The sequence below is a fragment of the Mugil cephalus genome, chromosome 9 (genome assembly GCF_022458985.1).
Source record: "Mugil cephalus isolate CIBA_MC_2020 chromosome 9, CIBA_Mcephalus_1.1, whole genome shotgun sequence".
Taxonomy (NCBI): Eukaryota; Metazoa; Chordata; class Actinopteri; order Mugiliformes; family Mugilidae; genus Mugil; species Mugil cephalus.
Genome location: NC_061778.1, coordinates 23,523,381 through 23,546,149, shown reverse-complemented (window position 1 = coordinate 23,546,149; position 22,769 = coordinate 23,523,381). Strand labels below are relative to the sequence as shown.

The following is a 22,769-nucleotide window of genomic DNA, read 5'->3' as shown; positions in this document are numbered from 1 at the left end:
GCTCAAAAACTAACCTGCAATTGTTTTGGAAGGATCTTACTGGATGAAACCAGACTTCACATTGACCTAAATAAAAGAGGAAATAAATATGTTTTTAAAGCCCATTCTGACTCTTAGATTTGACAGTCTCACTCTCACGTTATAATTTTTCAGTTATTCCAGTGAGACAAAGTGGCAAGTTTATCCAGCAGTTGTGGGGTGAAATTTAATTTGAACAACAGCCTGGAAATATTTATGTCTAGGTATCTGATGTTGCTAACGAATAAGGGAGGGGGTGCATGTGGGGATGCAGCCATCCAGTGTCCTTAGCTCAATGGGAGGATGGTAGATTTGGTCCAATTTATTGAGTAATCTGATATTTTTGAAAACTGATTCACGAGCTTTATGACTTTGTGCAGTGAATTGGATGCGGACTGAAGGTACAAAAAAATGTCATCTGAGTATAAGCTGATCTTGTGATGGTAACTGGAAACATGGATGCTTTGGATGCTGTGATTCTGATGTACTGCAACTGCTAAAGGTTCAATGAACATGGCAAGTGATGAAGAGAGTGGGTATCCCTGCCTTGTTCCTCTGTGAAAAGTGAATGGCTTTGATATTATTCCATTGGTAATTATGGTGTCCATGGGTGAAGAGTATAGTGTTTTAATCAAGTGTATAAATGATTCTCCAAAATCACATTTTTGTAGTGTTCAAAAAAGAAACATATGCTTAGCTCTGTCAAAAGCTTTTTCAGCAGCAAGGCGGATGATAATTGTTTTGAGATTGTTGGATTCAGAAATGTTTATCAAGTTAAAAAGTCTGTGCATGTTATCTGAGGAATATCGTCCTCAATGAAACCGGTTTGATCAGGATATATTATATGAGAGATTATTTTTTCGATGTGTATGGTCAGGGCATTTACTTATTATTTTAATGTCAGTGTTGATTAGTGATAGTGGCTGGTAACTGAAGCAATGAGCTGGACCTTTGTCTGGCTTCAGTAGTAATGACAGGAGGGCAGTTTTCATGTGTTGGTGAATTTTGGAGGTATGTTCAATTTCTTGGCACATTTTCATGAATAGTGGTGAGATGATGTTCCAGAAGTGTTGGAAGAATTCAGCAGCAGGTGCTTTATCGTTTGGCATTTGGTTGAGTGCCTTTAAGTATTCATCTTGTGTTAATGGATTGTCCAGGATATTTGCTTGGGAAGGCTGAGACTGTATAAAAAAGAATGATTGAAAAGTGATGTCTTGGGGTGAGAACACTAGCCTCCCTGCGGACATTATAGATTTTATTTATTTATTTTTTAAGTTTTAGTTGATTTGCTAGGTATTTCTCATTTTTATTGCTATATTGAATTTATCATGTCTTAGGATGTTGTTTAATTGTAATTTAACCTGTCTTAGTGGGCGGGGGGTGACTCCAGGACACTGGAACTCACTGTTAAGCTTTCTTGAGGTGTCGTGGACCTAACTTAATGAAACATTGGGGAAAGGAGGTGCCCACTTGAAAACCCCGATGATGTGCTGCATACTGCCAATTGCTGTTGGCTAGGCTAGTTAGCTGGTATCTTCTTGTTGGTTGCTAGCTGGTAGCTGATTGCTAGCCTGCAGGTCAGTTTCTTCACTTGGACTGGGATTCTAAATGTGTTTTGCCTTAGATCTTGGCACAAGGGATTGTAACATCTCATACTGTGTAATAATGAATGATGGAGTTGGTAGCAAGAAAGAACTCTATGCATTAGAATGATTCATGAATATGTGAGGAATATTCTCTGGATGTTGGGTTATGGAGTCACCAAATGTCTCCAAGACAGTGTTTGATCTACAACTGTATTAAAATCTCCTCCAATAATAAAAGGTGAATGTGGCATATTATTGAATGAGGAGAATAATGTGTGGAAAAAAAAGGGGGATCATCACTGTTTGGACCGTAGACATTTGCAATTATGTACATTTTTTTTTGTAAGGAGAAAGGCATGGATAATAATGTAGCATCATTATGGATCTGTTATTGTTGAGTTTATAATGAGTGGTATAGATTTGTTGATTAAATTTGAGGCCCCTCTTTTTTTAGAGTTACATGTGGCTGAATTGTGTGGATATAAGTTTGTGTTGTTCGATTTGGGAGAGGTGGGTCTCCTGCAATAGACAAATATTTGAGTTTGATTAAATGGTTAAGGACCTTGGTCCTTTTTGTCTGTGAGCCCATGCATGGAATATTCCAGCTAAAAAAAAGTAATTTTACTAATTTATTATAATAACAATCATCATCACCACAATAAAAGAATATTGACACTTTAACGCAGGGGTGTCAAACATAAGGCCCGGGGACCAAAACCGGCCCACCAGAGGGTCCCACCCGGCCAGTGTGATGAATTTGACAAGTAAGACATTAACTGGCTTTTTTCAAGAAAAGTAACTTTTCTGTAACAACTTGTCCTGGAGAAGGTCACGAGGGGGGTCGGGTGGAGCCCATCCTAGACAGATCGGCGGCCTATCTTAGCCTAGCATTCGCTATAAAAGTATTTTCTAATCCTAACTTGTTCACAAGGGGTCCCACTGTTTTGGAAAGAGTTGCTTAAATAACATGAAACTGGGACTCAGAAATTAACTGTAGATGCTAGCAGTGTGGTGTGATTGCACTTGCTTTTCTCAAGACATTTCAGGTTGTTCAAAAATTACATTTTATAAAATGATTGTTGTCTGTTGATCTTTGCACTAAAATGAAAGGAAAAGTTGTTGTTTTTTTATAGGTTATTGTGTAATTACGTTACTGTTCCGGCCCCCTAGAGATCAGTGCGTGGCCCCTGAACTAAAATGAGTTTGACATCCCTGCTTTAGCGGTACTGATACCGATGTGCAGACAGTGACAGACAGACACAGACAGTACATAAACTGAGTGACATACAGACAGTTCACAAGGACCTTGGTCCAGGGGATATTTTTTGTTGTTGTTCAAGTGAGTTCATGAGTTCATGAGTTCGTGTGAGGTCGTTGTTCAGCCTGTCCTGAATTTCCCTTGGGAATTGGCGATGAGCCCAAAGCATGTGCTTTTCAGTTCTTTGCCCAGAGTTTTAATAAAGTCTTTGTCCTTGAAATATTCAAATTTAGGCACAATGTGTCTCGGTCTGGTATTGTACGTCTCCAGCTTGCTAAACGGTAAACACGGTGAATAGTTTGTTATTTTGGATGGCAGTTTGAAGTGTGTTTGCATGAAGTCTATAAGTTTCCTTTAGGGATTTTCCTATGTGTTGTCTGGTATGCATGAAAACACCAGGTTGTCACACATGCTGTGGGCTTGGAGATCCAGTATTCCTTCTTCGGTAACACTTTCTATGAAGGTTGTATTTATAATGCCCTATGAATGCACTCATAATGTTTTATAACTCTTCTATCAGTACTGGAGGTTGTAGATTATTATTTGTTACATTGATTTTGGCTTTGAGAACTGATTCTAATTGGAAATACTGTAGATACTGATTAGCTCCAGTGCCGTAGGAGTCGATGAGATTTTCCGCTGAGGTTAATTAGTCATTATGGAAGATATGGTGTAAATGTGTGATTCATTTTTCTTGATGCCAGACTCAGGACTTAGTTCATTGCACCTTTTAATTACTCATAGTAACTTATATCTGTTAATAATAGTGTCAAATTCTTGTCACTTTACTTAAAGCTGACAAATAACACTTATGATATTGCATAGCTGTTTATAACTGTGTGCTGTAGGGAGATGTATACATTATTACAACTTTATTACATATACTTATAACTACAGATATAAAGCACTATAGGCGAAGTCAAAACTCATTATGCATCACTATGCACATTTAGCAAAGTAAAGTAGTTATGATGCATCATAAAACTAACAAGTGACTAGGCAGATATTGACATATTTATAATGCACTATTCAGATTAAAATTATAATCATTCATAACCAGTTGTCATAATGCATCATGAAGTTGGTTATGACAACTTGTGAATATGTATAGATGGTAATAATGACCATTATAATGCTTTATAGACACCTTATAAAACATGGCAATTATAAATAGAACCTTCATAGAAAGTGTTACCGTTTCTTCCATTTCTGTGTTTTGTTTGGGGACTTCTGAGAGCTGAGTTTCAAGGCTTTTGACAGAGGTTTCAAGAGCTTTGCTGGATTTCATGAGAATCGTGATTTGTTCCTGGCTGAATTCCAAGCTATTTCTAAGACCCTGGAATTCTTTGTGTACAATCGAGTTAATGCGAGCATCAAGTGAGTGTAGTGTTTATGTTTGCCAAGAGGGGACCAACCTGGGTGCTGTCAGAGAGAAGGCCTCCTGTATCTGTGGAGGAGTCCCTGTAGCTCCATGGAGCAAAGCCGGTCAAAAGGCAGGTTCAGAGTGCCGCCATGTTGCACAGTGCACAATGGTCACCCATCTGGTCACCAATATCTGACCTCCCATTTCTCAGCACAAGTTTAAAATGACACAGTGCATTCAATAACACACTTATATCAACAGCTCTGACAGCCTGGTGAAAAATCAAGAAACTCTTCAACCCCCTGCAAATACACCCCTATTTGGAATTACCCGGACTTAACACAAACACCTGGAAAGAAAAATGAACCACACACCTACACCATATCTTCCATAATGACTAATTAACCTCAGCGGAAAATCTCACCAACTCCTACGGCACTGGAACTGATCAGTATCTACAGTATTTCCAATTAGAATCAGTTCTCAAAGCCAAAATCAATGTAACAAATAATAATCTACAACCTCCAGTACTGACAGAAGAGTTATTTGAGATTAAAAATAATAATAATAAAAAATACTATCCAAACTATACAGAGTATTACTAAACCAAGACACAACCATTTGGCTTCCCACACTAAAATGTGAACATGACCTACTGATCAGTCCCAATGGCGATTACTGGTCACAAATCTACCGGAACACCTTTACTATGTCCAAAAATACATAACTATTATACCATGGTCTGGGTGAATCCTCGATTCTGACTGGCTGCGGGGTGTACATTAAAAAGTGATAATGGCCACCCATAAAGACGTTCTGGTCAAATTACCTGATGACAGTTCACAGAAGAAACACAGAACATACGTTATTTCGCGGTTTATTTATCACAACGGCAATACAATTGACAAAAAATTAGTGATTTTATAGTTAACTTTAACCTATTTGGTGAATTTGAATTTTTTGAAGACTGGGATGCAGCAGAAGAGAAAGAGAGAGGAGAATATGAAAAGAAGAGATGCGACACAAGGAGGTGACACCGGAAGAACTGGACAATTTAGAGGATGATAACGGTGAGATTAACACAAAGAAAACCACGAAATGGGCAGTTAAGACACTTAGAGACTTCCTGGCTCAGAAAAACATGGACATCAACTTTGAGAGCTACACTGTCACTACTCTCAATTACATTTTGCAGCCACTCAGCCGCTTCTTGTGAAAAACTTATGATTTAAATGGTAAAAAACAACATTAATGTATTAATAATTGACCTAATATTTATTTATTTCGTAAGTGACCATGGTATAAGCGGGATAATGCCCTTTGAGGTGTCCATTATCAGAAATCAATGGACTTCACAGAAGCAACCGTCCTCCACGCCTCCATGTCACCCATTCATTTCTGATAATGGACACCTTGTCGGGCATTATCCCTTACATAGCTAATACAGTACAAAGTCATCCACAGAATTCACCTCACCACACACAAAATAAATAAAATGGGATTCGTTGACACAGACACCTGCTCATCATGCACATTAAACACTGTAGACAACTATTATTATGCCATGTGGCTCTGCCCCCAGTACAAACTTTCTGTGGGTCTTTGAATGTCAGATCTCTTGAGATGCAGCTCTCCATTATCTCCCACCCTCTGTTTATTTGCAGACCCCACAGTAATCAACCCAACACCCAATAATACCAGACCAATACTAATAGCCCTAACCACGTCCAAAACAACCATACTCAGGAACTGGAAAACCACACACAAACTTAGCACATTACACTGGTTAAACATGCTCACAGAATACATTTCTATGGAAAAACTCTGTGCCACTCTCCAAGACATAAACTTATTACTTTGAAGCAACCTGGACCCCTCTTCTTCTCGGAGTACATCTACTGCCCATGCCCTCAACCTGACTAGCGTCATCTTAAAACATTGAAATTATCATTCATTTTGTTTTCTATACCCCTTTTCCAATTGCATATTATTATTATTATTTTTTTTCCTCAAATTCCAGCCCGTAAACCACACTTCACTCACCCACACACACTCAAGCAACAGTATGACTGATACCCCCTACTCCTATCTTACTTGTTTTATTTCTGTTTCTATTTGTTTTCTCTCTTTTTTCGCATCTTTAGTGGTATCACTATCACTGACCGGTTTTGTGTTTTTTGGTCTGATTCAGTCTCCTGTTGTTATATTCTGTTCTTGTTTGTATTATTTGTAGTCAACTTCACTGCTTTGTATGTCATGTTAAGTCCAAAAAAAAATATGCGTTCTGATTTGGTTCATGTATTATCTACTCCAAATGCTACTTCTATTGTAAAGAAAATTGATTATTGTTGGCTATCTGCCCTCACTAACTGACATTGCAAATGCACACTACCGCAAAAGAGCAAAAAATATTGCAAAGGACTCTTTTCGCCCTGACCACCATCAGTTCGATCTCCAGCCCTCTAAAAGACTGTGTAGATCAATGAAAAGTCACACTACTAGAAAGTTAAACCAGTCCTTTCCCAAAGCAATCCAGTCCTTTAAATAAAAACAGTCAGTTACAATAAAATCCACCTTAATATTTACGGCATATGCGGTATATTCAATATTTATCATGGTCAGTTGTGAATGGAATTGCATGTTCTATCTATTTTGTTTGTAATTTGTTTATTAGAAGTGCTGCTGCAAGACACTTTCCTTGCATTTCTCTTAAGAATCATGCCCAAGATGCTTTCCAGCATGTGGCCATACTTGTCAGAGAATCACTCAGATGTTTTTTGGATGACCATTCAGTTCTTTGCTGGTAGGAAGTACACCTTTTGGGCACACTTGTTTTCTTTGCCTATTGTAATCAAATAAAAATTCATCTGAATGATATATTAAAATATTTAATAAAGACTCAAGAAACCTTTGAAAAAAAGAAGATTATTTAATCTTAGGATACAAATATGAAAAACTACTAAAGACTATCACATTATATTAACAAAATGTTGACAGATCGGAGTCACCATACAGAGACAGTCTGCAGTGCTGCTATGTTACAAAACAAATTGTACTCTTATGTATTTGTCCAACTCACAGTTTCTGTTTTGACAGACATTAATTTCATAGATGCAAATGCTAGACCACTCCATAGCCACAAGCTTTTACTCTGTCCACCGGTGTCCACAGTGAGGGGCCGTGCAGACGTAGTATAGTCGCATAGCATCCTGTGTAACGGGAAAAAAAAGAAATCAAATTCTTCAAATGTAAGGTGTCTATACTCAGGATGGAACTAACATTTATTTATGCCGTCAGTTCATCAGACAATCATGTTCTTGTTAAAAAGTGTTAAAAAGATACAACTTTCCAAATTCACATTTCTTGGTGTGTCTGACAGAATACAAGCATATTCAGTTTCAAATTATACATAAGAAAACATCATAAAGAAGACGTTTCAATGCTGAGTTTAAGGGATAGTTTGGATTTTCGCTTTCTGTTTTTGTAATTTTCCTGGAATCAGCCTGCAGCAGTGTAGCTGTTCCTGGAAAATGCTTTATTTAACTGTTGAGTTGTTTCAATGAGGATTCAATGTACTGACCACGACAGCTGATGCAACAAAACGGAAAAATATTCCCCGAGATATATGTATTTTAAGACTTCATTTCATTGACAATAATAATTACCTCAGCCTTCATACTGTGAGACTGGAAGAACACTGCTTCCTTGTGACCACATCTGAGAAGAGACACAATGTTAAAAAGACACTGTTAAGGTCACAGCCACTCACTGTTTTACAACATCTCATTCTCACAATCCAACCAAGTTTCAAATGATACTGGTAAACCCCATGGTTACATATGTTGGTGTAGAAAAAGAAGGGTCATACCTTAAAGGAAACCAAAACACAGGCTAATCTAGAATTTGTCACAGCAATGTATTGATATTTAGGACCTCTTCATACCCTAAAATAGTTGGTCTGTGGATGATATGACACTAAACCATACTCTGTACCATAATGGCACCGGTGCTGATGCAAACGGTAGTAACCAGACCGAAAAAATAAAAAGCAACCCAGATTTGGATGCTTCATTTCTGTGCCACAGAATTTTAAATTTGCACCCTCTTAGCTCTGTTGCTGGGCCTGCTCTACAAGTGACATTAAGACAATTTTTCACCTGGAAGTGAACCTGCAAATTGCCTAAGAAGAAACAGTCAAAACTTTGGCTGTACTTCGCCTCAAAAGATGCAAACTCGGCAACCTGCTCGAAGGAGATATTGTGCTAGGGACCTAACACCTGGAATTTGATTAAACACCTGATGATGCATAGCATTTTTTTAAAAGTCGATTTATTTATTTAAATTAATATTCTGTTCAACTTGCATGTCACAAAATGCCTTAAAAATGAAAAGGCACCGTTTTTGGACAAAAAACAAAAACGGTTTTTCTTTTTTTAAACATAGATCAGAATTTGGACAATTGTTTGATTGCAGCAAATTCTGAGGAAATGTCAAGCATGTGGGCAGAGGAGGAACTAGGCTGTTTTATTTAAAGATTCCAGTAATGCAATGTTCTAAAAGTTAAACGCCCAGTTTTTTCTATTTCTATTTTGGGACAGGCTGAGATACACGTCTTCCGCGATCTGTGATCAGATCAACTTTTGATGGAGTTAATGGCTGGTGGCTATTTCAGACACTCCATCACCAAACGTAACCACCAACACAAATGTTTCCGGGGGAAACAAACACGTGACACGCTGAATTGCCAAGATCTACGTCTTTCTGTAGTACCAGCTCTCTGTTGGAGCTGTGATGTTAATCAATCCACAGTTGCGGTTAGTTCAACTTAGTCCATCCTCTTTGTGCATGACAAAGCATTTCTACTTTCTACTGAATTTTACCCACATTCTAAGATGACGCACCACATACATGCTAGTCTCTCCCAGTGTGATAAGTGCCTTTAGTCTTCATCAGTGCGTGTGTCTTAACACTTGAGAATTCAAGAGTCTGGTCTTACTTCTGTTCTTTTTTTCTCTCTACTTAATGTTCTACTACATTTAATGCTTACTTAGGACAGGGATGGTCTTCTGTTCTTGGCAGCGTTGGATCCTGAGATACATCAGCAATGATCTGGGTCAGCTCACTGTAGAAAAAAACAGAGGCAAGATCACTGAGTGCTTATCAGCATTACGGAAGCAGTACATCATAGCTTTAGCACTGTGGGCTGTTAAAATGTTTACCCTGAAGTCACTTAGCATGTGATAACAAATACAGTTTCCTTCAGTCTTGAATCAAAACAGTGTGCGTTGAATACACAATCTCTTTCACTTCACGTGTCTGTGATCAATCAAGACGCTATCAAAAGTGCTGTTGTGGCTGAATAGCAAGCAGATCACATATTAAAGCCAGGATGATGCTGTGGTAAAGGAAGCAGGTCAGTTTATGTGGGTACTTACTCAACCTCGTGGGTGATCTTGTTGACGTAAATGCAGCTGTTGTCTGCCTCTTGTTGGTAGTCACAGTTCCTGCACTGCATGTTGAATTAAAATAAAACATTCAATAAAAGAGTGAGGCACTTGGCAACGGTACAACGTAGTCATTATAGATACATAATGGAAGGGATAGACCATCATCCTGTACCTCAACAGTTATCCTAGAAGTACTATTCTCAATCAAACTGTCATTACCTTTTATATACAGGATGTTTCACGTTGTTACAATCAACTAGTTTACAGTGGGACTTAGTGTATTGTAAGATATATAATAAGATATAATCAATCACACTCTCTACGGACTACAAGCTCGTCCTTTTGGCTCAGTAAAAAAATGCGCTAAACTTAAATATGTACACGTCCTTCTAACACTGTGTTCATCTAAAAAATATCAATAAAGATATATATATATATTTTTTTTTGTGTCATTCATTGGACGGTTGTAATTTACCGCAAATGACCAAGAGAGTTTTTCCAAATGAGGGGACACAAACAAGGGCCAACTTACACGATACTTACCGCATACAACAGGATACGGTTTTCCTTGTCTTCTTTAGGATATAACATGTTATTACTGAAAAACAAAACAACAACAAAAAAAACAAAAAACAAAGTCGGTGTGTTGAATAAATTTTCATATCGTATCCCGTGGCTGTAGTTGTTCAGTACAAACAATGGTAACTGTTACCTAAACATGCATCTGAACTATCTTTAACACGTAGCTTGTTAGCTAACTTATCAAACCTCCATACAACCACAGACTCACCATTCTTGACAAAACCTTATCCCTACAAACCCTGGTTCGTATGTTCCACTGTCTAAATCCATCTGGAAGGTTAACTGTTTAAGGAAAACAAGATAAACACAATAAATGTATGACTTTAGTCACGTTCCACCGCAGGTATGGCGTCTAGCCGTTTGAAAACAGACCTTGTGCGCATGCGTGATCTTTTCCGGATGTGGGGAATTTTTGAGGCAGCGCCCCCGGTGGGTTGGAGGTTGGAGGGCAGCCACAAAAAGATTGTACGATAGGCATGCATATTATTATTTAATAAGAAAATAAAAAAGAAAGTGGTTTCATTTACCCACACAAAGCACAAGTTTTTTGGTCTTGTTTTAATGAAATGAAATGAAAAAAAAAAAAAAAAAAAAGAGGAAGAAAAAAATAGACATGGGTGTCCTGCCGTGATGTAGCATTAAAATCATTGGCCATGATTTTTAATGACTCATTATCATTTACACCAATGATCAACCCAAACGGACCCCAACAAAAACAGTGTCATTATCTTCAGTTGCAAAGATATCATTCCTCCCAGAGCCCCAGACATTCACAGAAACTTCATCATTTTTTGACAGCTTGACCACACTTCCAGTGCTGGCCACTTGGCTACATTTGTCAGGTAAAGAGGTGTGATACAGAGACACTAGGTTCTCCCCATTCTTGATTATGGCACACTGTCCGCGGCCATAAACAGACACGTGGATGTTGAAGTGGTAGAGGCCTTCTATGGGGCACGTGAAAATGCCTGTTTCAGAGCTGTAGCCTCCTCCCTCGTTGACCAGCACGTTACGAAACTTCAGGACTCCAGAGTGACAGGGGTAGCTGTCACTAATGTTTAACTTGGCTGTGAAGGCCACAATGCCTAGAGTTGCGACATTATAATAAAGGGAACATGTTAAGTGTTTGTCACAATGTGCTACAAAAGTCTATAAATGCATAGTAAAAAAGATAGATAAAGTTCATTTAGTGCCAAGACAAAATGAGTTATGGGCTGCTTGAAAATGAGAGGGTGGGATCATAACACCTTCCAATTTCATTGCATAACAGGTTGATTAGTAGAGTTTATTGTAATTCTGGTAATTATCAAAAGCACAAACAATTTGAGATGAATAATGTAATGTTATTCAAATAGTCACAGATATATGCATCCTGCATTTGAAGTGTAAAAATGCCATTGTATACAAAACTATTCATTATTGACACAGCTTTTGAGTTGTAACTTTCCCGTGTTTATAGAGGAAAATAAATGATATGCAGTCATGCCACGAGAGTGTTATAGCACACACGAGTGAGTTGCATTCATACAGATACTGTAACCGGTTTCTGGCTTCATTTCCTGTTTAAAAATAAATGGCAATATTAGCAAACAATGTCAAGTTAGAACACAATGACATTTAGTTTTTACCAGATGGGGAACTGCTGTCTCCACGCCTAGGCACAGAAGCCATGATTAAAACTTCTGATACTGTACTGTGTCTCTGTTAAAAACAACAACAACAAAAAACAGTAAACAACAAAATAAGCCAATGTATAGTAGCAATTAATTTATGATGTGAATAATGCTTGCAAAAATTATGAGTTAGGTCTTTTAAAAGTGTATATAAAAAAAAGAAGCAAAAAAATAATAACTAAAAAGAAAAAGACATGGTTGCATGTGAGTGTATTATGTGCAGTTTGATATATAATATTCTAATAAGCTGTAAAATAACAATTCTTCCAAAAAATATCTAAAAGGCCATTTCGGTTCTGTCTTAAAATGAAATTATTCCCCTCCTCCTGCGTATGCACTGCTAACACTGTAAAGCAAACTCTGTAAAACTGTTTATAAATCCTATTTTTGTTACTTTTTTTTGTTACTTCTGGCATGAGAAAGCACATCTACTTGGGGAGCAAAGAGCCTCTTACCTGTAGTTGTCTTGTAGGACAGTGCTGCAAATGTGACAAAGATAAGCACAAACAGGCTGAAGTCGTTCATCTGGTTCGCACATAAAACCTGCTTTTGCAACCGCAAGGCTTTCCCCTTGAAAGCACTTTATTACAGGGGAGATTTTGCTTTCGAAGTAATGAAAAGGACACCTGAAGATGTCTGCTGCCATCAAGGAGTGTCATTGCTTTGGGGCGCGGGTGTCTGGTCTGGTCCAGGTGGCTTTCAGTGGTCATAATCAGCGATCAGTTGTGCCTGATCAGTGCATTGTCCAATCTAATGGTTGCAGAGGAATTACACGGCGCAGACACAGGCTGAAAACATACATAATGAAACCGGGAACTGGCTTGGAGAGGACTCAAACGCATGACTCCAGACACAGGTGGTGGACTGAAAAGTCTTTACTTGATAAAAAAAAAAAAAAAAAAAAAAAAAGGCAAAGACAAAGTCCAAAAAATCCAATCACCAGGAACAAGAAAAGGCTCAAAGCACAACAAGCTGGAACATTTCTGACAAAGTGGGAAGGGAACACAGAGGCTAAATACAGGGGAAACAACTTAATTGATAAAAGCAGACTGGTGTCATGAAGATATAAAAAAACCTGGGTCTATTGTGTCCATCATACAATAAAATGAGTTTAGATGCAATGATTCTTTAGCTGTAAATAGATGTCAAAAAAACAAACAAACAAAAAAAAACACTGTGTTGCACAACCGGCTGTCTCTGAGAATATAAGTCTGCTTAAGTCTGCCTTCATCTAATTTTAATACCATACTACAATATACGCCAAACGAACACTTACGGTGTAATAACTGCACTGTGCAATCCGTACTCAATTTAAATTATAAAGAGCATTTTCTACAATGGTACATTATGTTTTACTTACTTACTTGCAGAGTATTCAACCTACTTCTACTTGCTGGTACTTGTTTTTAGTTGTTATACCTTAGCAGTTTTGTGCTCATACAGAGGTTTTGTGTTAAAGCTTTATCCCATTTACAGCTGCATATTTCGCTCACTGCAGGACCAATAAAGGATCTTATCCTATCTTGTCTTATGAAACATGCTTGTGACAGCAGCAGCATTCATCCATGTCCCTTTAATTTGGGTTTCGAGGCTAATTTTCTGGATCACGGATCGTTGTTTCACACTGAAAATAAAGCTTCAAACAAGAGCTTAAATTAATAGTTTATCGGGAACTTACTAAAAATGAGGGCAAGTTAGCACACTGTTTCTGGTTGTGTAATATATAGCGACAGAAAGATGATGATTGTTTATTGATTGTTAATAAGGTACGTGGGAACAGCCACCTGTCTATACATTCAATAAATTAATAATGATAATAATTTCTTTATTGATCCCTCATGGTGAAATACCTTCTCTGCATTTGATCCATCCATTCGTTTACACAGTAGTATGTCGGAGTGGGAGCAGTGGACTACAGCCTCAGCTGGGCTGCGCCCGGGGGATCAGTGAGACTGGGTTAGCTACTTGCTCAGGGCACCACAGCCATGGACAGGGCGGGAAGCAAACCTGTGACCCTTCAGACCCCAGGCTGCGCCTCTAGCCACTGCTTCACATTGTAAATAAAAGCCACTGAAGGTTGTACCTTTATACTCTGTTGCAAAGATGTCGTAATGCCATTTTCTGTCATAATTCCTAACTTTGAAATCATTCATAATTGATATGCGTATAAGTGAAATGATTAAAAGCATTTTCAAATCCTATTACAAATTTGGAGCTGTTGGCAGAACAGGTTTTACATTTTACTACCTTGCAGAATAGTCTTGTCATTCTTTAACGTCGGCTGGAAAACATGCAGACAAACATTACTGACAATTCTGGTTAGCTGAGAGTCAGGTGTGAGTGACATGCTATGCATTCTTAAAATATTTAAGTGGATTTTGTGTTCGTCTATAAGACATAGACATACAACAACAACGTTGAGATCTCATTTCAAAGTAACTGTGGGGAACAAGTTTCATTTCATCATTTTTTTTCTGAATTCTGTAATGTAATGTCTGTAAAGTTACTTGTCTGCAATAAATACAGACAGTCCTAGTATTTTTTTTTGTTTGTTTGTTTGTTAGATTATTAAAAATGGATTTTGAGCACATTTTGAATCATCATTTTGATTTTTAAACAGGTTGCTATTCTTATTTGAACATTAAACTTTTGTAGCGTGGCAAAATAAAAAAATAATAATTGGAGTTTAAAACTAAGCCAGTTGTAAAAAGTCAAATTTGTTAGCATGATGGGTTGCTGTGGCTTGGTGGGTGAATGAGTGGTTTGATGCGTGACTGTAAAATGAGTTTTCAGAACCACAATATAAACACATGACCATTGACACATTGTTAAAGTATAGCTACAGGCCCCATGTTCTTCAAAAGAAATGTGATCTTTCAGTTACATTTTTGCTTCCATCAGAATTCCTCATAAATAAGGGTTGTTGACTATTGGCAAGACTATTGGAAGTGTGTTTTGTGAATGGATATGTACAGAAGCCCTAAGTGGACATGGGCTCACATATTTTTTTTTCAGTTTTCCCATGATAACGAGTTAATTTCCTCATTTTTTTCAAGATCTCAACTTCTTGGTTCTGGGTCAGGCTCTGCTGATGATTTTTTTTCAGGCAAGAATGTTTTTGAAATCTATTTCCTGTATACTTGTTGGGTCATGAGTGAGATTTGTTAAAATAATATAGTACATTAATCGTAACAACTCATGCGGGGCACATTTTTTGGAAAATAACATCCCCAAATTTAGTCAAAACTGTGAGGCCAAAATAAACTTCCTCAGTCTTTATGGATAAGAAATACTTAGGGAGATTTTTGAAATTTTACAAAATTTCCAAAGACTTCCTGAATGTGTGGCTGTCTCAGTTGCTTCGGTCTCCACGTGTTATGCTAGACTATTAGGACACATTTAGACCAGGGGCATCAGCTTCACAACACTTGTGGCCTAACCTTTACTGTTGGTTCTTCAGATTAATCTGAACCTCCCCAATGATACTGCCAATGATGGATAAGAGAGTGCATTCAATATAAACATCTAAATTGACTTTTCTGCAGTGCAAGCTGTAATAATACACTTGTATATACACAACAAGAATCCATATAACTGAAGAGAGAGAGCACTGGTAACAGCAGTGTGTAATCCCCTCTGTGGGTTAAGTCAATTGGCTATATTTGGAACAAGGTAGGGAAGAAGCCAGTTCACTTCGAAGGGCATTGTTCATCTGCAGAACAGTGCATGGATTTACAATGAAAGAAAAACGGCACACAGATTTTTTCACAGCTGACAACATCAGCTGGTTTGCAAAACCAACAAAACACTTACACAACCTTCACAACTGTTAGAAAATATGTGGTCATTTCTTTCCCCCAGATTCTGCTTTATGACATTTTCAGTCTCCAGACTGGAATTTTGTGCAACGTAACGCTTTGATGTTAAAGTGAAAATATGCCCACTTTAACATCAAAGCGATACGTTGCACAACATTCAATTTGTAGAAGTACTTCATGCATTACCACGCATGTAGGAACAGCACACTTACACCAACACCACGCCAACCACAATCAGAAATACATTATTGATTAGAGATAAAAAAAATAAAAATAAATAACAATGGGTGCATATTACACACACTTAATAGGAGAAGAACAGAGTAAGAATTTTCCTGCCACAACATTATTTCAGCAGGCATGTTGAGCAGAGGGACGGCTTAAATGTTCAGAAAACAGAACATATGCAGCAGACATCGTTTGTCCTAATAAATTGTGTAAACACGCGCATCTTGTGAGAAGCTGTGCTCTTCTTGCCTAGATTTAGTGTCCATAAACAGCACGGCCATGTGTCATGTGTGTGCACCCAGTGTGCCAACTCATCAGAGGGAACTGTCAAGCCCTGCTGACGTCACCCGTCCAGCCTCCGTAATCGAAAGAGACGCTAATCCCGCTCCTCTCCAAAGCCTGACAGGGAGGTGGGGAGGGGACGGGAAGGGATATTGAGAGAGTCATGAGGAAAGAAGTTGGATACGGGAGACGAGGCAGCACATGTAGGCTTTGAGCAAGAACAGTGACCCGGACGAGTGAGTGCAAGGAGTGAGGTCTTGACTGTCACAGGGCACCAGGCACCCAGCCCACTCCGGATTATCTGCTAAACTCCTGGGATCCCCGATTGTTTGGGACCCCACCCCCATCCAGGCTTCGCCCTGGAGGCCAAAAACCTCAGTGAGGGCTCTGCAGAGGGGGAATGCTGTGGGAGCTGCTCCACACCTCCTGCACCCCCTCTCCTGTCACCTGTACTAGCTGTGGACGAGCCGAGCTTCACCACCGTGGAGCTGTGCCAGGATGGAGAAGAAATCTTCCTGACTGCAAGTGAAGGGTAAGCAGATACTAAAGTTTGCATGTATGTTGGAAACAAATATCATTTACATCAACAAGAACCACGTGCGACTTCCTTCCTACTGGGTTCTTACTAAATTGAATTTCCCCTCCATGATCTTATCTGCATGAGCTTTCTGCATGGAGTGCATGGAGATAATGTCAAGTCAAATACAGGATTAAGGCTTCTCTATCAAAGTAGAAACACACGTCATTGAAGACAAAATGATTGCTTCTTTAATGGCAAATATTTGTCCGTGGCAAATTACTCTTCCACTTTTTTCAATGTTGGAGACTGAAAGTTTATTCTTAACAGTGGAAACAAACACAAACTATGTGAACCATTAAGTAGCTCATAGCATAAAGGGAAAAGCATAAATTTGAATGAATGTGGGTTTTGTTATCAGCACTGGTAAAAACACGAAGGACTTGCAGAATGTCCAGTAAAACATTTTATGGCTTCGCTGTGAGAGGACATTAGATAGACAATCTAGACATAGATTTAGGAAATCGAAACCAACCTTCTGAGGCTGCAGTCTGCAAGTTAGCATCAACATCAAGCCACGAAGGAAATGGGTGTACATTCAGTGTGAGTGTGAGTAAGATATAAAAACAGAGATCAATCAGTATATTGATTATCAAGTAGTGGTTGACACTTGAGGTTGTTATTAGATGTTGTGCGCTATAGTGTGCATGCATGAGCATGTGGGAAAAGATGCAGATTGCCTATTTTTCTGTACATGGACATGCTTAAAGGGTGGAGGAAGAGAAAGAAAAAAAAGAGGGCATACCTAAAGACGATAACACATAAGGACCTGGGAGGTCAAGGCCAAGCCAAGGTCACTGAGCTCAACGGACGCAGTTGTCTGTTCTGGAGCAACAGATTATATTGCGAGAGCTGCTTTAGAATTTCTTCAGCACAATTTCACGTCTTGCACAACTACAGGATGTGAGTTGAATATGTTGCTAAGGTAGGTGTGGTGTGTGGCGTTATCTCACTGGGCTACCAAGAATATATACTGAAAACTTGACGTGTGTGGAAAAGAAATGCTAACTACGTAAATTTCTATCTAAATATTATGTCAGATGCGACACCTCTTGCTGAATAGTCACACTTTTTCTCCCACAACTTCCCCTTCCTTATGATACCAAAGAACCTATCTCACTGATCATCCAACCTGCGTTCACTGCACATCGTGAGAGCTGCATGTGTGGAACACACTGATTGTTGACTGAGCTGAAACATGAAGGTGTTTGGAGCGGGTGTATGTGGGAGGGATTACATGGAGGTTAAGCTTCTTCATCATAATAGCTGCTGAAAGTTTCCATCCCAGGTGGCATACAAACAGCTTAGCGTTATACAGTTGTCAACAGCATAATATCAGAAATTGAATTGTAGAGCAGCGCACATTTACAAGTGGGTCAAAAATGATAGCATCCTCCCAAAGCTGATCCTATTTAGGCGAGAACAGGGCGTCCTCATTTTGACGGCTGCGCAAACTGGCTTAGTGTTTCTGCATTTGTCATATTACACAATGAACTTAAGCAAGTTTATAGGAATGGCGGGCATGTAATCTTCGACAACAAGTAAGTCCGAAGAAGCCCAACTACCCGGATCAAAGATAAAAAGCAATTCAGATCAATCACATTCAAAGAGGGATGGAAGGTGGGAAGGAAGAGAAATATGAATAATGTCATTTTTTACATTTTGTACCTTGAAATCATAAAATCTTCTTCTATGGGAAAAGATGGATTAAAGATATTTTTAGATTGTTTTCAGACACATCAGCTTGTAGATGGCATCTTTGTTAAACTCAAACTAAAATTAACAATATGAGGGTTCAATTAATAAATTTATTAACTATATCTTTGGAAAACACTGAAGGGTTTAGTTCGTCATCTAATTGATTGTATTTAGGGACAACAGTACTGTAAACTTTTTTTTATTTATGTCCAGTATGCAATATATGGACCCACTTAAAATTAATATGCTGTGTTTTTGCGCTTATTCCACTTATTCTGTACCAAACTATCTCAGCACTGCAAAATAGTTCACTTTCTTAGTTTGATGTAAAATGTGACCCCTGCTGCTGTACAGCCAATATCACTAAGTATCCAAAATAGAGTCTACAAACAGAAAGCAATGATTCATTAAAGATTCATTAAAGAGTAAGCCAGATGTAGCCGATTGTGTCATTAGACCAGGCACCGAAACCTTGATTGGTACTTATGGATAGGCAGACACTGAGGCGCGGCGAGAAAAAGAAAGGAGGAACAGGGGGGAGGGATAAAAAAAGGATTCAGACAGATCCTCAGTCCCGCTTAATCCCCCCCATCGGCTTTTCTGAAGACCATAAACAGATTGAAGTTGGGTGGACACAGACTCACATAGAAAACAAGTGACTTCAATACGAACTGCAAATAAATGTAGAGTTACAGTCATAGGAAGACATCGTTCCCACTGATGACAACGGCTGCATGCATGAACTGACCAGGCCGCAAACAGGGCATTCATTTAATCAGCCTCCCTTTCAGAAAATAAAATGTGAGCTCTAAACTACACAATCCATTTTGGTGTCAAACCCTATTTGAACTCTGCTCTAATCTGGAGGGGTGTTTCAGTGTGTGTGTGTGTGTGTGTGTGTGTGTGTGTTTGTGTGTGTGTGTGTGTGTGTGTGTGTGTGTGTGTGTATGTGTTAGGAGACTCACACATGCTCTCACAATTCACTCAGACTGACCAGCTTTGGCCAGCGGGATGTAGGGCAGGAAGTCACTGACCAATGAAAAGCTTGCAGTCTTGTGATCCTCCTGTAATTCAGCGATGACGTAACTTCATAGAAAACCAGATGATTTGATTTCATCCTTTTAAACTGAAGCTACCAACCTTAGAGCCGTGGCAGAGTCATTTACAGGGACACCTGAGCAGTCACCATTCTGAATTTCCTTTGTCAATTCAGTACTCCATCTAGTACTTGATTAACATACAAATGAATAGAATGCATGTAATTAACATGTTGTCTTTGTGAAGTATAAGCCCCGAAACAAAGTTAACCGTCTCTAGTTGCTTTTTCATCCTCGTTGTGACTCTAACCTGCAGAGGCATGGAGGAGATGAGTGGTCAAGATCCGAACTGTGAAGACACGCAAAGGAAGGAGCAAAGAGTACCATTCCAGGTATGTTCAGTCATCAGGCTGTGACAAAGCTCTTTCAAATGATAAATTCATTTATAATGGGCCACTATTTGTTATTTTAAAATTAGATGGCACACAAATGCTGATAAAAACAAGGATTAAACAGTACACAAAATCCAACGTCCAGACGTTGCGTAGATTGTGTGTGTATGTGTGAAAGAGAGAGAGTCAGAGAGAGAGAGAGAGAAACACACACACACATACACACACGCACACACACACGCACACACACACACACACACACACACACACACACACACACACACACAAACACACAATCTGTTGGATTATTGTAAACTGAGAGAGAGAGAGAGAGAGAGAAACACACACACACATACACACACGCACACACACACGCACACACACACACACACACACACACACACACACACACACACACACACACACACACACACACACAAACACACAATCTGTTGGATTATTGTAAACTGACCATGAGGTGATTTAAACAAGTGGTCTGTTTTAATCAAATAGCAGCACTGAAATATTTTAATATTTAAACTGAACTTTCATACAACTGTTCCAATCGGCTCTCAACCGTCCCTTTCTTTCAGATCTTCCCTGACCCCGTTGAGGTCGTCCTGGGCCCAGAGACCTCTCTGACCAGCTTGGACCACAACCACGAGAAGGAGCGACTGCCCTCCATTGTCGTGGAGCCCACTGAACTGAGCGAGGTGGAGAGCGGAGAGCTGCGCTGGCCTCCAGACAACATGGACATGGAGGAGGATGAGGAGGACCTGTTCTTGGAGCAGTGCATCCCCCCAGCCAATGTTGCAGACTGGGGAGAAGAGGAGGACGAGGAGGAAGAGGAGACGTCGGTCATCCTGAACCCGCAGCAGGGACTGACACTCATTGGTGAGCTGGACATATTATCACACTCTCTGCTTCATCCTTCCTATCTTGATTTGAAAAAAGTTGGTTTCGCTTGGATTACTTTAGTAGATGATGTCAGCTTTACGGCAATGCTTTTAGAAAAAAATAAGGAAAAACACCAGATTATCTGCTGTAACTGCTGCTTCATTAAAAAATATAATATAGTTGGAAAAACCAAGGAGCAACAAATACAGTAAATGGTCACACAGAGTCAGCATTTCTATGGTTTTTCACTTCTATTATTTTAGTGGTGGATGTGTGCTTGCCAGACTCAACGTGTCAAACATTCTGCCGCAGCAATTTCAACAATTTCCTTTTATGACTAAATACTCTTAGAGCAACTTTTAGATTAAACAACAAGTATATCACAAGTGTGTTTCTTACCCAGGTTGGGAAAAATAAGTTTGGAGCTGATAAACAGGGGAGATCATAATCAACGCACATCTTTCTGACCTGTTACACCTTTAAGGACTGCAGTGGATGATTTAGTGACATCTAGTGGTGACATTTCACATGGCAACTGAGCACCCCTCCCTTTCCAAGCATGTAGGACCTATGGAAGCCCAAAGCCCTGCACACTTAGAAAGAGATTAGCTCATCGCCCATTGCTTATTAGCTAACGGTGAATGGACGGATTTAGCTCTTCTTGCCGTCACCATTCTCAGTTTGGAAAGAAAATACAGAGACAACAACACCTGGGTTCACATGATTCAGAATGGTGACCTTGATGATAAGATTCAAGGCCTCAAATTTGAGATTAGTTCAGCTTGCTAATGGCCCACTTCACATTGGTGTCACTTGTCATCTCTGCAAGTCAGTGAATTTGTCATGTCGCCACACAGTTACCAGTCTCTTCCTATGTGCACACCCATTCGTGCTCATTCTAACCTCAATGACACCACAATGATTTGTAGTTACAGAAATGTGTACTATATCACATTTCTGACAATTGACCTGCCTAAATCCTACTCACTAGTTCTTAACTGCAATACATTTGCAAGAGGAAAAAAAAGCTGAGGAAATTGATTCTATGAACGTTTTGTTTCAGGAACTTATTAAGTTATCTATTCACTTGTGGTGGGCTGGTGTTAAATGTGAAATGTTTTTCTCTACAGACCTTCAGTCAGACGCATTTCGAGATGACACTCCCACACTTCCACCAAGCAGTGCACCAGCCTTCAACTGACTTTACCTCTAAGAAGTCCTCACCTTTGATGACCCACTGAGTAACATCTTGAAAGGAACTGTGGCAACAACTATAAGTGATGACACATTGCACAGGGGAAATCACAACGGCATCAAAACATGTTTTAGGTGATCAAACAGCTACGTGTCAAATGTGAGGCTTCTCATTTAAAGAAACAGGAACGGTAACATACACAAGGATAATTTTGCTCACAAGCTGATTTTGCTTATTTAAGCAATATGGCAGGTTTTTTAAGTTTTGGGGAACATTTTGCTGACGTTGTGACTTTGTGGCTCATTTCCTTTGTTATTTCCTAATTTTTAAAGGTGATGTCAGGGGGCTGTGACATTTTGCCACAGCAGCATTTTTTTTTCTGTTTCTGTGTTTTTTTTTTTTTTTTGTTTTTTTTTTTTACGCCCCCATCACTAATCTTTTTTTTTACGGCCCCGTCACTAATCTGATGTTGCATTATGATTCACGCAGTCTCATTTTTGAGAACATCAGCATCAAAATTTTCCACAAAGTTGCAAAGTTAGTTTTGTTATATTTTTCACATCCATGGCAAATCACAATAAAAGGAAGGCAGCTCTTTGCTTTTCAACAGTTACAAACGCTACTGAGAACTGTAGTTGTTAAATAGTACTATAATTTGTGTGTAGACTCATTTGTGAATAAGCTGTACATATGAAAAATGTTGTTGTGTTAAAGTGGT

General features: G+C 39.0%; 3 protein-coding genes across 3 annotated transcripts; 1 reads left to right on the top strand and 2 right to left on the bottom strand.

The window, feature by feature from the left end:
* Nucleotides 1-7,134: 7,134 nt before the first annotated feature.
* polr2i (RNA polymerase II subunit I) lies at nucleotides 7,135-10,651 on the bottom strand. The gene is made up of 6 exons (XM_047595234.1): nucleotides 10,463-10,651; nucleotides 10,216-10,270; nucleotides 9,661-9,734; nucleotides 9,273-9,347; nucleotides 7,891-7,942; nucleotides 7,135-7,434 (listed from the first exon to the last, which is right to left on the bottom strand). The coding sequence occupies exons 1-6, from the start codon at nucleotides 10,522-10,524 to the stop codon at nucleotides 7,372-7,374; spliced, it is 381 nt and encodes a 126-aa protein (XP_047451190.1). The 5' UTR covers nucleotides 10,525-10,651; the 3' UTR covers nucleotides 7,135-7,371.
* A 146-nt stretch (nucleotides 10,652-10,797) lies between these two features.
* Nucleotides 10,798-12,469, bottom strand: LOC125014166 (complement C1q and tumor necrosis factor-related protein 9A-like). Its single transcript, XM_047595233.1, has 3 exons — nucleotides 12,383-12,469; nucleotides 11,883-11,955; nucleotides 10,798-11,339 (listed from the first exon to the last, which is right to left on the bottom strand). Exons 2-3 carry the CDS (start codon nucleotides 11,923-11,925, stop codon nucleotides 10,945-10,947), a joined length of 438 nt encoding a protein of 145 aa, XP_047451189.1. The 5' UTR covers nucleotides 11,926-11,955; nucleotides 12,383-12,469; the 3' UTR covers nucleotides 10,798-10,944.
* Nucleotides 12,470-16,386: 3,917 nt separating this feature from the next.
* lbhl (LBH regulator of WNT signaling pathway, like) lies at nucleotides 16,387-22,399 on the top strand. Its single transcript, XM_047594017.1, has 4 exons — nucleotides 16,387-16,787; nucleotides 19,884-19,959; nucleotides 20,553-20,853; nucleotides 21,987-22,399. The coding sequence occupies exons 2-4, from the start codon at nucleotides 19,888-19,890 to the stop codon at nucleotides 22,055-22,057; spliced, it is 444 nt and encodes a 147-aa protein (XP_047449973.1). The 5' UTR covers nucleotides 16,387-16,787; nucleotides 19,884-19,887; the 3' UTR covers nucleotides 22,058-22,399.
* Nucleotides 22,400-22,769: the final 370 nt, after the last annotated feature.